The 16,534-nt window shown below is 36.4% G+C and overlaps 1 protein-coding gene across 16 annotated transcripts in view; it reads right to left on the reverse strand.

Moving 5' to 3' along the window:
* Nucleotides 1-16,534, reverse strand: part of OXNAD1 (oxidoreductase NAD binding domain containing 1) — an 18,662-nt gene continuing 2,128 nt past the window's right edge. For 3 of the 16 annotated variants that reach the window (XM_054192652.1, XM_054192649.1, XM_054192653.1), the window contains exons 3-10: nt 15,076-15,223; nt 14,151-14,313; nt 13,830-13,893; nt 10,461-10,567; nt 6,785-6,926; nt 3,292-3,534; nt 1,053-1,161; nt 1-370 (exon numbers count right to left, since the gene is read on the reverse strand). In XM_054192652.1, the coding sequence (XP_054048627.1) occupies nt 216-370; nt 1,053-1,161; nt 3,292-3,534; nt 6,785-6,926; nt 10,461-10,567; nt 13,830-13,893; nt 14,151-14,281 (951 nt within the window). In that variant the 5' untranslated portion in view covers nt 14,282-14,313; nt 15,076-15,223 and the 3' untranslated portion in view covers nt 1-215. Of the gene's footprint in view, nt 371-1,052; nt 1,162-3,291; nt 3,535-6,784; nt 6,927-10,460; nt 10,568-13,829; nt 13,894-14,150; nt 14,314-15,075; nt 15,391-16,534 lie in introns of all 16 variants that reach the window. The other 13 variants (XM_054192647.1, XM_054192648.1, XM_054192646.1 and 10 more) reach the window with 8 other exon arrangements.

Below are 16,534 nucleotides of genomic sequence, written 5' to 3' on the forward strand. Positions count from 1 at the left end.
AACAATTAATGTCTTTAATATAAAATCATTTTTCCCCCAAAGCAGCAGCACTGTATTACAAGTGCATTACAAATTAAAGGAACACCATCATGACTGAGGACATCTTCATGTATAAAGTAAAATCTTCCAAATAATTCATAGTCCATTTTCTGTACATTTCAGCGTATTAAAATACACTAGAAACAAATAATATTTTTTCTGTTAAGCGGGTGTCACTACCACCATTTCTCAAAGAAAACACAGTTTCTAGGAACACCAATGCTGGACAGTAGTTTGGATATAGATTCTATCATTGGAGGTGGACCGCAGATGTACCATAAAGTATCCTTAGATACATGTTTTTCTAGATCCTTTTCAGATATTCTTCGCTCTGACAAAGAAAAAAGTAGGAAATGAGAACAGAAATATTAATCATGAAGTAATTTAAAAAAAAAGAATGACTGATTAGAGGTATTTCAAGCACCCCTTTCTCAAAAATGCCAGGCCTGTTTTAAGAATAATAGGTATCAAGATTTGAGGCTTCCAAAACCATTTGTTCTTCTGGGAATTTAGATCAGTATTTCCAGTTGGGATGCATGAGATACTAGTCACTGAAGAGGAGCATGGCTTACATACAGCTAAAAATCCCACATTCAGATAAAAAAAAAAAACCAAACCCAACATATCTCAAACACAACAGAAATAGAAACACGATGAAGTATCTCTTCTTACAAGCAGTCAGCTTATCCTTCAACAATCCCACCTTAAGCAAAGTAAATACTTAATAACTTCTGTAATAAAGTTTGCAGTGGGAAATACCAGTCTAAAGTTTAGAATTAACAGAGGAGGTTTACTGGAAATGAAAACAAAAACTGCAAAGGGAAAATTTTTCTCCAAAGCATAATACGTACAGTGAAATTATTTAGGTGTAACTCACATCTCATTTTGAATCTTTAAATGTAAAACTACTAAATTATGCATACACTAGAACTAATTATATTAAACTTCATCCTCTAGGATGTAATCAAACTTAGATTTTAGAAATCGCCTCCGTGCGTTGCCAGTGTATTTACCTGTAACATGTGGCTGAAGTTCTTTACAGATCTGTGAACTCTGCTGGGTAACGTGGAAACGACATGTGATCTTTCCAGGAAATGCATTCATCAAACCAAGAATATTTTTCTGTAACATTAAACACACTTGCTTATACCACAAGCCATTAAATCAAAGCAGATGTATGCATGCGGTCCCAGAACACCAGTCATTATTACCAAGTACCGAGACTTTTGCATTTCAGCGCTGAGAACTTGATGGGCTTGATTTTGCAGGGCTGACCTGTACACGTACACAGAATTTCCATAGCTGGAATGTGAGTACACTACCAGCCATGTTTTCTCCTTTTTTACATAGGCTGCAATTTGTAAGATTTGGATCTAAGAACCGGTTATGTCCTTTCCCAGTTTCTTCCCCATGCAAATTCTCACATTTCCTCCTTCCACTTCCATATGAGTTTTCCATTTAAAAAAAAGCCCTGCGGTTGGTATTTACCATTTGCTAGGAACTTTTTGAGTATTGTCTGCTTTCTCTGGTAAGATGACTAGACCTTTCACTCTCTTGTGTTCTCCAAGTAAAACCAACTACAGCGTAATGCTAATGCTATTTTTACCAGAGTAGAAACTCTGTGATTTTTCAGTTCCCCGAGTCACAACTGTGACAGTTACCACCAAAACCCCAGTGGCTTCAGTTCAAATCATAGTTAAAAAAAAAAACCAACGAAAAACAAACCCAACTAAATCCGTCAGTCAGATGCTGTAGTTAGCTCTGAAACTAAGATTTCTTTACTGTCTACATTCTGCACTATTTGGGATTTTCACTGCTGGAACGGACACTGGAAATTCTTTCCTAAAATATTCTGAAATAAAAACATTTTCTATTCTGTGAATAGGTAAATTAGCTCATTGTGTTATGGGTTTGCTTACTAACTAATTACTACACTGAGCAGTCTGCCCATGGGCAGCTTAACAAAATAACCCCAGACAGACTCTACTTAATAGACAAATCTGTTTCTGATTCCCTAAGAAGAGCTGGAATGAAGAGCAGCACAGAGAGATGCTGCTGTACGCTGTTCCACTAGTACCTCAGCCTGCTTTCGCTCTTCTGCATGTGACTCTCAACTTCTGTCCCCTTTATAGGGAACCACGTACAATTTGATAGCACTTTTGAAACTAATCACATCCTGTTGAGTTGAAGTCCTAGGACCACGCCAGAAAGCACGCCTAAGGTGGGACTTAACCTGCTGAAATAATCCTGCAGTCATTCACAACGCCTACTTGTGACCTATTGCTCTGCAATTCAGTGACACGGACAGAAAGGGGCAAGTATCATACATGTGACATAAACCGCCGCAGTACTATTTTCTAGTATCCTAGGACAAGAGACAGTCTCTCTTTAACTGAACGAAGGAGAATTTCAACAGCTCAGCAGGTTCTTTGCAGCTTACTAAGGTAGTGTATAAAATGAAACAGACAGCTGAGCAATCGCGACCTAAAGGAAAAGGCCTATCCCCAGTGTCCCAGCCATCACAAGGAAACGAGGGTCACATTCAGTCCTAACAAAATCAGGAAAATCCAGCTAAATAGCATCTTGAAGCAGCAAAGTTATCCTTTGTGCTATCCTTTGTAATTCTTTACAGAAGCTATGCTAATTTGACCCTAAAATGTTATCAGTGACCCTTAATTGCCGAGTGTGACACCTCATCTTTAAGAGCTGAGGAAACGTTGATGAAGTACTATTACAAGCAATTTTACAAGAACTGCTTATAAATCCTTTATTCCTACACTAGTACCCAATAACAACTAATGCAGTATCAATAAAGCTCCCCTATTATTTTAGAAACTATTTCCTTTGGATGTAATTGCTTCTGCTAGTCTTTAAATTTCAATGCAACGTGTACTAAAATGATGTGGCTATAGCATATAGCATTATGCATACTATTAGTGTGTATATACACATATATATTATAGTATATATAATCTTTAGTATACTATGATGGTCTTATGTGATTATAGTCAAATGCAGACACTTAGGGCTGACTTATCAGTGAATCAATAAGGCCAGTTATGCCCAACAACATCCTCCATTTGTACACTGGTATAAGTAATTAAAACACACGTGGGATTTGAGGCAGGAAGGGACATTTGTCTCTGTACATTGTCTTACACAGAGGGGTCCTCTGGAATTTGTCAACAAAACAATACACACACTAATAGCTGAATATCTGAGATCTATTTTTTTAAAAAACTTTTTATTTACCTTAAATAAGAGTTCGCTTGTATTTTTTGCACTGTAGTACAGCTTCACTGTTCCCATTTTGTATCCATTTCCTTTACCCTCTTGGTATCCCTGAAGATCTGCTATATGCAGCAGCATAGAAAACAATGGGTTAATTCCAACACCCCCTGCTATCAGCACTAGTTTTACAGGGGAGTCACCAGGCTGAGGGTCAAAGAAGAAATCACCTCCCACTCGCAGAGCCACTTCTGAGTCAAGAGTACACTAGGATGGAAAAGAAGATATTTCATTTCAAAACTAAAAGCAAAAGTTGAAGTATTATTCTTCTCGCACCACAGTCACAAGACTTGCTGGGCTGTAATTTTTTATTTTTATTGACCAGTGAAGGAAAACTGGAGTACTTTAAAATAAACGCGCAGTTTCCAGCTATCTGCAGTAATCTGTTTCAGTGTCTCTAGGGATCTAGTTCAAGTCTCAGAAGTTTCACTCTTCTGATAAGCCAGGGTGGTGACTCCCCTTCCCACTCCTGTTAAGAGTTGAAAGAGGAATGATTCATGCAAGAGTTTTTCACCAGCAGTATGGGGTTGTGAAAACCCGAGGTTAACATGTGAGATGACACGTTTACCCAAACCCAGTCATGTCAAAAAAGGCCTTGCTATGAGGTCACAGAAGGAAGTCAGAACGACTTGCAAAGATGCAAAAGGTTTTTCCATCCCCATTCCTAAAAAATAAAAAACACGCATACATGAAGCAAGTATCCACAAGAATATTTTTTGCAGAACCACTTCTGCATTTGCAACTTCAGAGTTGCAGAAGAAGAAAAATCAGGGGAAAACCTTCTCTCTTCCTCTCCGTTCGTATGTAAGAAATCCTTTCTTACAGAAATTCACCAAAGCATGTTTTCTGATACACAGAAAACTAAAACTACAGCAAATAAAACATTCGGCTCAATATCTTCTTAGTAAACTGCATCCCCGTATGAAGGGTGAAACTGCAGCACAGAGAAGTCAGGTGAGTTCTCCCACATCACCGTAAGCCCACAGAACAAACAGAAGCAGAAAACCGAACTCACTTCAGATCACATACAGCATTTAAAAAATAAAGAGGATAGGGAAGCCAAGGAAGGTGGGAAAAAAGGAGAAGAGGGAAGAAAAAAAAAGTAAAGCTACAAGAAAAGCTGAAAAATTAGTAGTTAATAATTTACAGAATAAAAACACTTCAACCAAAAAAATATTTTTGATATCAGGAAACAGTGCTTGAAACAAAAGAATTTTCATTAATGACACCTGTATAGTAAGCAAAGGTCTAAATATGTAACAATTCCACCAGGAGGAGGAAGGAGGCCCTTTGACACAGGTACTGCACAGACCACAGAGGTTCCTACAGTAGTGAGCATTGACCATTAAAAAAAAAGCTTTTTGCCTTTCTTAATTATTACATAAAGTATTATCTCTCAATTATAGTGTAAGACAACCAGCATTTATTATCTGAAACTAACTTCTCTCTCCCTTTTCAATGGACACTGCCAGGCTTTCCCACCATGTTTTACTTTGTTTCCCCCCAAAAATGTTTATTTCCACAAAGGATACCATATTCTATGTCCTCCTCCTGCCACATGAATCTGGAACACTCCTGGATTAATGCATCTCTGAAACAATTTCATTCTGGTCCAATCTGCGTCCTTAACCTGCTGTAGCTCATCAGGATGGGACATAGGACACGGGAAGACTCTCTCTTAACCAGCAGTCTCCCACATACTTCAGTGTGTTAACCATGGCAATGTCAGGTTTTTTTAAAACAACCCAATAAAGTCTAGAGTAATATGGTGAGAAAGTGTTTTCCTTTAGCCTGGTTTGTAAATACAGCATTGAAATGGCTTGGAGAAGTAAAGCAATCAATTACACATACATTCTTCTAAATAAAAGGCTGTACTTTCCTAAGCTATAAAGTACACTGTCCTGAATTTTATTTTATATACAATAATATTGAAGAACAACTCTAAATACCTATGAAAAAAGTGAATAAATGAGTCATCACATCTTTTACTCTGACATATCAACTTCAGTTATAAATAACTTTATTTAAAAGTTAATTATTTAAATTAAGTATCAGAGTTTTTTCACCATATATACAACCTTTTCAAATTCTAGGTTGCTTTTTTTTTTTTTTCCCTTCTTTCCTAAGGAAAAGCATGCGCTTTTGTTTAGCTAGAAGAGTCCGTATATACCCTGGAGGTTAGCCCACAGCATCAGTTTTAACCTAGGCTTACCCACTAACTAAAGATTGTCCTATAAATTCAACCAGAAAACTCAGCAACAGCAAACTGACTTTTATGTCATTATAAACAAAATCCTAAAAGAGCCTCCAGAGACTGGGAATTATGAAGTGAGGCCTCCCTATTCTCTAAAGAGCAATACCAAAACCCACACAATCCTCTTCAGTATTAGGTGCTCTGCTGGCACATACATTACTAGTTCTACACATCTCAAAAAAGGTTATTTTGTTTATGTTCCAGTGCTATAACTTGCTATAACAGCAATTAAAATACTGTGGATGGTCACATGCTAACTACAGGATTAGCACCGCTTTGGATATTCTCAATTCTAATAACTTTGCATCAATCTTTACTGCAACTGTTCGCCACTGAACAAAACTGAAGTATCTGTAAACCTGAAAGACTGTGTCAATCTAAACCTTGCAGCCACATTTAAGAAATACAAATGCCAGGCAGAGAACAGTAAATAGGAGAGATCACAGGGGGTTGTGAAAAGAACTAAAGCTGATAGGACAGGTCATCTATGAAATATGATCAGCAGCAGAAACAGGACTCTTCTGACTACAATTAAATGGGGTAAACGGATGAACAAAACACTGCCAGACGCCAAAGTGTCAGACTTGACTTTTAATATAGCAAAAAAATCAAGATTTGGGTTGTGTCAATATTACAAAAATATTGCATATTTAAAAGAATACTATAGACATTCTGAAGTATTCTCTTGTTTTGTTATTTCAGAAACAGTGATCTAAATATCTCCTTTTGCTCCCCCTTAATAATCTCTATTTGTATTTATCAGACAATGATTCCCAGTTTGTATTTGTAGAAAGGGCCAGGCATGATGGCAATTTATCAGATGTAACTTTGTAATGTGTAACACAGCCTGTTCTCGGGGACACAAGTTTTAACAGAGGTTTTTCAATTTTTTTCAGTTCATGAATTCCAAAGGAGTAAAAACCCTTATACACCTTAACTACAATATCACTGTAAGTCCACCAAGCACAAGTGGAGTCAAAGATCACAATAACCATATTCCCGCATGAACATCCAATTTCATTCCCTTACTGAATAAAAGGTTTTAAGATGTATGTTTTATTAAAAACGGTTCAACAAGTCAACAGGAGTTTTGCAGTCAATAGCAAAAAAGTGGTCTGAAATAACACACCACCCTCTCCCCCCAGCCCAAAAAGAAAAAAAATAAACATCCAAATCTCACGATCAACAGGTAATCTCATTTACCTCAGTGTGAATCCAGTGAGCAGGAGGATGAGCAGTGTACTTTACTGCCAGCTCTAATATTCCTTCTCGTTCCAACAGGCCAGGGCTTGAACATATTGAGAATCCCCCAACTACAGATACTCCAGGAATAAAGAAATCAACCCTAAAAATAGACCAGAAACAAAAGTTTAAAGAAAAGCCAACAACCCCAAACATGGAAAACAACAACCAAACCAAAATGTCTGCCTTTGTTTTAATTATTCTTCCTTTACAAAGACATCTTCATTTCCATAACGTAACTTTTCCAAAAAAGGACTTAATCTTGAGTAATGCCATTTATTTAAGATTATTTTCATCTAGAAACATGTCATCACCTTTGTTAAACTAGCAGGTTTTTAAACGGTTCTGCTTTTAGCATTAGATACCACATCTCACAACAGACTAGAATTCTAAGTGTTTAAGTAAATTATTTGCATATTATAACAAAAATACAATATGGTCTGACAGAGTGGCTTCAATCTCACTTTTTTCAGTCCCTTTGATGGGCTCTTCAATTTTGAAACATAAGAAGATTGGAAAAATAATTTTAGGGAAATTACTTTTGATTAGACACTTTCGTTTCTTGAGAAGATATTTCTTGGGAAATATGTGAAGTAAAACCACAGTCTGTAAAAAAAATTCTTATATGAAAAACCAGTTACTAGAAGCAGAATTGCTTTACCTATTGAACTGCAGTGCCCCCTGGTGGCAGGTATCTTTTTCTAGTTGATAGAAAATTGAACTGGAATAAATTACTACAATATTTTTTAAAGTTAAAAGTAAACCATGCATGAGCTTCTACAGATTGGAAGGCAACATATGTCTAAGCTTTTGCAACACCAGCAATTAGAGAGTATGGAAGGCAAGCCATTATTACACATGAGCTATAATTCATTTTTGTAAAAGTAAGGCTTTGATATTCCAAACAGTATCAGAAAAAGTTAGGAGTCAGTTTATGATCTAACATTTAAACTCCTCGGTGTTGCATAAATCTTAAAATACTTTAATTTTCTACAGCACATAACAAAATCCCTGTATTTCAAAAGAAAACAAAGGTTTAAAACTAATTGTGCTGCTCCACTTAGGGAAGAACCGCGCTGGTAAGCAGTGCCAAGTACTAGAAAATCATTATTCAATTCAAGCCTGAGTTAGGCTGGCTCAGTGTTAGTTAAATGAGAATACAACAAGAAATACAGCCTGGCTTCCACTGCACAGATATTTTCTTCAAACAGCAAGGCTGTATTCTTCATGGAGATCACAAATTCTTGAGGGAGGAGAGAAGCACTTTGAATAGTTCACTACTTTTTAAAGAAAAAAATCTTGCCTGCTTTCTCCCCACAAAACTTCACCCTTCAAAGAAAAATATCCCATTTTTCTCTCAAAAAATGCACAAAGTGTGATATATACAATACTATAGTGATATAATTTTTAACTTTATGCTAATAAATTTGATCACGTATAGAGGTATCTGACTGCAAATGAAAGGTCAACAACCAAAACCAGTTGAGAAGGCTTATTTTGCTGTCCTCAGCTTCTGCAGCCCCACTGACCATGGGGCTCAGCCTTCCTGGAGGTAAGGATCTAAGAGATTAGAAAGGACAACTCTTGTATTGCAGCATTTACTGTATAAAAGAACACCGCAAGATGCTACTAAAGCTCTTTACCACCCTCTTGTGGAAAATAATCTTACTGCTTACATTAATAACAACAAAAAAAAGATAAAATGTTACATTTATGCTGTAAGGTAACAATTTGCATTCAAGTAAAAATGTTCTGATTGACATATAAGGGAAACATTATTTGTGACTCGGGGGGGAACATACAAAACTAAACATTGCTGTAAAATCTAAACTAAACATAGTTTTTACCTTCCTAAAGTACTAATGTAGGCATATGTTTCTTTCTACATTACTATTTCTTTTCCCGTTACATAATTATGAAAGATTTCAGTGCACAGTATACTATATTACAGTGGACCAGCTTGCATTTCTGATGGCTTGTCTCATCTTAGCTGTGTGTAGGAAGGATAAGAGGACTCCTGAAGAAATGCTGCCTGTGACAGCTTAAGGGAAAAGAGTAGTTGTACAAGGAAAAAAAGGGAAAAAAACCAGCCCTATTTAAATCCACAACAGAGAGAGGCGCAAAAAGATATAAAACGGAGATCTTATGGTGGTTTTTCATTTCCCTCCTTTTAAAGGCTACCTAAGCCAAATCTTTAAGAAAAGAAGAACCATTGGCAATTGCTGGAGGAAGAGATCAGAAATATTAAAACCATAAAGCTACTTCGTCAAAGTATTTATAACATGCATATACCTCAATGCATGTTTTAGTAAATCAAAACAGGTAACAGTTCAATATTACTTGAAGTAAGGTTTTTTTGTGCTTGCAAAACAAATTCACTTTTACTTCTGAAAAACTTGATAATTAGAACACTTTCAAAAAAATATATGTGTTTTAGTGACAATCTTTGGCTGTAATGTCTTCCTAAAGCAAATTCTAACAAATTAGCCTTTTCTACGCAGGAAATCGTTGACTGGTGTTTTGTACTACTCATCAAAAAATGCAACCACAGTTCATAGCTACAAGTATAGAAAAGTTGCTGTATCCCTTACAATAGCATTAGAATACTTTCAAGGAAGAAAAAAATGAAAAAGAGTAATTATAATTAAAGCTTTCAGTTTTCAGCATCATAATTTCTAAAACATTTTTGGAGGGTAAATGCACTTTCCAAGTACTGGCAAGCAAGAATTTAATATGAGTCACTGCACATGTGCAAAAACTGCAGCAAATTACTCCACAAACAAATTATTGCAATCAACATCTTGTGTTCTGGTTCTAAATTTAAAAGCCAGCATATTAACACTACATGAGTAACATACGCTGTTAATACCCTAGCAGCTATACTTTGATTCCAGCAAAACCGCTTTCAGATGGCCTAAGCCAATAAAAAGTTTAAGAACATTTAAATGACCAACGCCAAAAGGAAATGCTCAGAGCTTTAAATTAATTTTTAAGAGGAAAAAAAAAAGTGATTGAGTGGAGAGTATTTTTAACAAGGAAGGAAAACAACCATGAAAATCCACTATTTCCCTGGGAAAAAAAAAGCTGTAAGGTTGATTAAACAAACAGCTGATTATTTCAAAGGCTTAATAATTCAAGTTTTTTTATTTTCAAGTTTGAGTATCTATATTCATATATTAATCTGACCTAACAGGCTTGATTTTCAGCATGGAAACTTCTAGCGGAAGAAATTAAAGTTACCAGGCAATTCTGACTTAATTATAAACCAAAACTAAGTAACTTGCAAATCAGCATCAGTCTCGGCTCCACTGTGAAGATAACTAGTAAATAAAGACAGTAAAGACAGCTTGCAGACTAAAGTGCAGCCTACTTCAAAGTATTCTTGAAGAAACAATGTAATATACATAAACCAGAGGAAAATACTGAAACAATCAAACTGAACATTTAAAGAATATTGATTTTTGCCCTTTTAAAACTAATTTTAGCATAAAATTATGTGAAATGTCAGCTATTTCACGGAGCACTCAATAATAAAACATCACATTATATAAATTAATGTTTTTTTCCAGAGCTCAAGTATCACAGGCCTTTTAATATTTTGTTGGTAATTTCCCCCACAAATATTGGAAGATCTTACCACTGTCCTGCTTTGAAAGTAAAATCTTTATTTGCGATAGCCAAACGAAGTCTTTTGACTGTCTTCGATTCATTGGTGATTCCACACACTTTTGCTTGTGAAATTACCTAACAAAAGGAAAATACACCATTGTGTTACGTAGATATCATTTGCAGCAAAAGTACTCAAGAATCTGTGTATGAGACACCTACCGCTTTGCGTGTTACCTGTGGCATTTCATTACCTAAAGCACCAATATTTTTTCACTGGGGTAGAGAAATAAAAATGGATTCACTTACACAGTCACTGAATGGAGAAATGGTTTTCTACTTACAGTCCACCACGTGTGGCACTTTTGTCAGGTTTATTCCAAGATTATATACAAACTTATTTTATTTCAGTTGAAGAGAACATAACGATAAAAAGAAGCGATTGCTAGTTACCACTTTCTAGATTCTTTTGACATCTATACAAGGCAAACGCTCCTGTATCTTTCCAGCAACAAAGTAAAAGATCTCTGATATAAAGACTGACAAAGAAAACTCATAAAATATCAGCTGCAACTGAAGTCCCAGGGAGAATTCTGGATCTGTATCTAGTTTTACTTAAGTAATTAAATGCACTACTGAAAGGTTATGCATTAATGTGTAACGCATTAATGAAAGAAAACCAACGAGCCTTGTGTTACTGCTTTTAGACGCATACCCATTTGACCACATATGTGATCTATGAACATGGGGAAACAGTGACACAACCATTCATTGCAAGTTAACAGAAGAGTTTTTGTTTGGCAACCAGATGGGAGGGGATGTAAGAGCCATAGCTGATACCACTTTTAAAGAGTTTTAAAAAAATAAATTATGAAAAATAATGCTTTTCTAAATGAAAAGCAGATTTTGTAACAGAACCATCGGGGAGGAGCTCCCCACTTAAACTCTGATGCCCACTGTGGATGCAATGTGGATTTTCTTCCCTTCCCCTCCCTGCCCTTCCTCCTCAACTATTTTTGAGTTATAATTATTAGCCTTTTTCCTCTACACAGAGAGTAATGCCCTAAATATTTCCTACATAGGCCAATATGCAGATCTCACTCCGTTAAAAAATTCAGATGTCATTTACCACACTAGGAAATACTAATAATACCACCACAACTCTACCGTTTCTCATTTGTGTAACATCAAACAGATTAAAGAACTATTTAAACTTTAAGCAACTATGCTCTAATTTAAAACACATGGCAGGAAATTAATTTATTCATAAACCAACATCTGAACACATCCACTGTCCCATTAAACAGCAGGACATTTGCCAATTTAAAATAAAGTAGCATACATTTCTTTTCCACTTTAGCAGACAGTATTAAAAGGGGAAAGCAATCACTCTAAGTTAATGAGAGAAATGTCAGATACACGATTTAAATGGTTGTTCTGATAGAGAAACCTTAAGCGCAGGAAATGGACATTAAGTTTGGATCTTCTTCATTCCCTTCTTTACTCTTCAGTACACTCTCTAATTTGTTCTTTGGTTGATACATCTGACAGAGCACTGGCAATTTAATTCTTATGAAGTTATTGCAAAAATTGAATTTGAATCAGGGTGATCAAATATGTTCAACCAGTATTTTGGACCATCACAAGAATATCCAACAGACCCAGAGCAAGGCTGCAGTGAGAGGGAGGAGGACAGAGGACTCCAGACTTTGCTGTTGTATTTCAAGAAAGTGTTAGGCACTTTTTCTTGCCCTGGTCCTCCCCATTACCACTCTTCAACAGGCAATATTGTGTAGCATGCACGCTAATGTAACACAGACCTACGATTCTTTCATCTTTCTACAGGACTGAAGTGGCCAAATAAGGCAATACAGACTGAGGGAAGCCAACTGCTGATTATATGGAATTTAAAACCAAGCAGAGGATTTAAAATAAACTGATTTTAAGGCAGTCAGAAATAAAGTAACAAAGAATAAATCAAGCATTAAAAAAGAAACAGCATAATCCTCTGATATGCAGAGAATTTGCAGTACCAGAACTGAGCCCTGCTCTTTCACCTATCCCATACAACTTCTTTCTCAAACCTTACACGGTTCCCTGCACCACCTCAGAGCTTCCAAAACCTCATAAGTATCCATTTTCCACATATTTTCCAGCTACCCAGCATTTATGTTGAGCTGAAAAAGTAATCCAGCCAAGCAATCAGAAATATCCAAGATAAAAAACACATGGTTGCAAAACTCAAGTGCAAGCATTTTTTTCATGTCAGAAGTAAACAAGAATGTGCATCTGTCCGTAGCCATCTCCATACTCATTCTGTCCATGTACTGAGTTAATTTGGCATAAACTGGATCCACCTGAGAAGCCATATGTCCATGAGCAAGGCTAATCTAGGCCTGTGACTTATTCTCAACTATACCCACAGTAAGGGAAAAATGTAGCAGAAGACTTAATGACGTACATACATGCACATTAATAACTGTTAGGGCATTTGAGAACACAGAGTTTGTCCTGCTTTGTGACACACACAGGACTGGCCTGTCACAAATGACTACTCCTTAACACTGAGAGAAGCTAACTAAAAATGGAGAAAGACTGGGCACTGTTTCCCAGTTCCTGGGAATTAAAGACGAGATTTTTTTCAGCCAAAAAAGCGCCATACTTCTGCTGAAAAGTCTAAGAAAAATGCAGAATTGTTTCACTGGTGAAACGTTTTTGAGACCTGAAGTCATATTCTTCCAGTATTTAAAAATTTTAAAACATCTACTTTAGCTAATTACAGAAAGGAAATACCTATATGAAGTACAAGAGTATGTTCACCTCTGAGCATAATGAAAAAGAATGCTTGCTGCACAAAACTGAGATTCAGAATTAGCATTTCTGGATTTTGACAGAGAGTAATGCTCTATCTTCCTTGTACTTCTGAATTAAAATAGATACAAAGTAAGATCCTTTTTGCAACTGTCATGTCTCCCTTCAAAATGTCTACACTTTTTAATCTTACCACCTATAAAAGGACATTTGCCGCATTTTTTTAATCTCAAATTTGAACCAGAATTGTAGAAATCCATAAAAATCTGAGAAGCCTGTGTAGAGATGATGGGTTTCAGTGTGCTTTCATTACTTATCATAATCCATACTTGACCAGAATTCTGTTTAATTTCTTGTTCAACATAAATTACGCAGCATTACATGTCACTGACAATTTTTATAACTCATTACATTTCACCCATTGACCACAAAATACACTCGCTTTACAATATCAAAATGAAAAATGAGGAGAAAAGTAGTAAAACAGAGTCCAGTAGAAGACAAAATGAAGCCTAAGAATCAAATACCATTATCCAGTTTCTTCACACCAAAAAAAAATTACTTACATCCTAAAGAACAGAACACTAACCTCTTGGCGAAAATTATTTGCTGTCCTGTCTAGATGATCCATTTTCCTTTTTGATTTTATTGTGCTGCAACAAAAACCAAACAAAGATAATTGTCATTTTGACAGCTATGCTAGATAGGAATTTCTATTAACGTAACAATTTACCAGAGCAATCCAGACAACAGATGACATAAGTCCAAACAAGAATTAAATACAAATATATATTTGGGAGTTAAATAAGTATTTATAGGTCTGTAATAATTTCTCGGCTTCATTTTGACGGTGTTACTATGACTTTTTTTTTTTTTAAAAAAAAAAAGGTTTTGTATGTGGATAACATACCCGTTCACTGTGCAGTAACAAAAAGCAGAGTGCCTCAACACCACCAATGCTGAATGAGTGGGAAAAATCCTGCTAGCACCTCTCAGTAAATGAGGAACAGTAAACCCCACATGAATAGTAGCATGAGCCATGATGACTAGGCTGTCTTCAGAATCACCAGCTCCTGAAAAATCCATATAAATATTTGTTAAATAAAATACCCACTGTTTGACATGCCTTATTTTCACCCTGTATTTCCATTAAATCAGAAAGGCCAAAGCTCAGCTGGAGCTAAAACTAGCAATAGACATACAGGGTAACAATAAGGAATTTTAAAAGTACGAAAGTATCATAAAGAAGTGAAAATGTGCAGCCATTGATTGACGGGAAAGACAACCTAGTCACAGATGATACGGAAAAGACTGAAGTACTCAACGTTTTCCCTCAGTCTTCACAGGCAAAGCCTGCACCCAGACCTCTGCTGGTACCAGCAGCATCGAGGAAGGAGAGGCATAAGTAGAAGTAGGGCCAGCAACTGCTTAGAGAAGCTGGATGTATTCAAATGCACAGAGCCAGACAGGTTACACTCAAGGTTGCTAAGAGGCATGGCTAACACGTTTGCGAGGCAACTGTTTATCTATTACCTACGAAACACAGTTCTCAGAGAAAGTCGTCAATTAACAAGAAAAAGGCTAACGCATGGTCATTTTTAAGAGAGGCAAGAAGCAGTTCCTATGTCCAGTCAGCACCACCTCAATCTCTGGAAAAATGCTCAGAGCTTGTCCCCTTGGCTGTGTGAAAGCTAAGAAAGTAATCAGGGAGATTCAACACAGATTTACCAAGGGCAAATTATGTTTGACAAATTTGAACACTGACTGTGAGGAAATGCCTGATCACGCAGCTAAGGGGACAGCAGTGGATACAATCTATGATTCTATGAATATACCTTGACTTCCCTGTGGCTTTTCACACCATCTCTCATAGCATACTCCTTAGGAAGCTGCGGCCAGATGGACTGTTGGAGTGGTTGAAAACTGGCTGGGCAGGCAGAGTGAATTGAAGGCTTGATGGCTTCAAGTCGCTTCAGTTGCTGGCTAACAACAGTAAGAGTATTCTGGGGTTGTTATCAGGGCTGGTACTGTTCAGTAACTTTATCACTAAGTTGGGTGAAGAGACAGAATGTACCATGCTAAATTAGAGGGATGGTTGACATGCTGAGTGATGTGGCCTCACTTCAAAGGAACACTGAGACACTGCAGGACTGGAAAACAGAAACCTCATGAACTTAAAGAAGTACAAAGGTCTGCACCTGGGGCTGGCCTAGTCCAGTGCTGGCAACCGTCACGCTCCAAGCAGGAGCTTTGACTAGGTGACCCTCAGAAGTCCCTTGCAGCCAACATATCTCTGATTCTCAATGCTTAAACAACAATTTTATTTGGAAGAAGATCAGACAAACACTGAATATGCATTCCCTTTCTATTGATAAAGAAAGCATTCTAGTTGGAAAATTTTATAAACACTAAATAAAACTTTGTTTACAGGTTTATTTAAAAACATGTAAATCCCTCATACTTCCATATATTCTACACAATACCTACATCTCTAAAGAGTTAAGGAAGTAGCAGACACAAGCTACAGTGGAAACATGGTGTGAAGCTTCAAAACTGCACGCTCAAACGGAGCTATGACAGAGAAAGATAAACTGACATGTACAATATTCAAAATAAGTCACAAATATCCTTCACTTACAAAGTGTAGGAACAGGCTCATAGTAAGTGAAGAGATATTTCTCATTGCTCGTAAATCTGCCTTTGTTTTTCCTAAAATGGATTAGCATAATTCCCTATCATATTATCATCACCTATCCAATTATCATATTATTTCTATGATGCAGTCCATTACTTCTTTAAAGCATTCTTAATCTTTTACTTCCATTTAAATCTCTTTTCCTGCATTCTTTAAAAGCATGTAATTTATTTTCAAAATGTTTTTGTTTTTCATTTTGAATCCTTTGAAATGGCAATGATCCAGCTTGTTTAACTAATCAGGCCTATACTCTCTAGGCTTTCACTGACAGCTGTGTTGGCTGGTCACTTAGTAATTTGCCCTGTTTGTAATCTTGTACAAACGGGAGGCAGAGCTTTCATAAATTAGGCTGCTCGGAAATGGAATACATTTACTGTAACTACTCAAAATGCCCACTTTCACGCACAAAAAATACTTCCTGTAGATTTTAACTGTCCATAATTTTTAATAGCTTTTCAGCATTTAATTTCACAGCAGCTTGCAACTTTTCAAAGTGGAATTATTTAAAATTCATCTACCACCAGTGAGCAAAATTACTTAAACTTTTTTTTGCCATAGCATCTACAGAGTACCATATTTAAACAAAATACTTCAGCATT

The sequence above is a fragment of the Rissa tridactyla genome, chromosome 2, assembly GCF_028500815.1.
Source record: "Rissa tridactyla isolate bRisTri1 chromosome 2, bRisTri1.patW.cur.20221130, whole genome shotgun sequence".
NCBI lineage: Eukaryota > Metazoa > Chordata > Aves > Charadriiformes > Laridae > Rissa > Rissa tridactyla.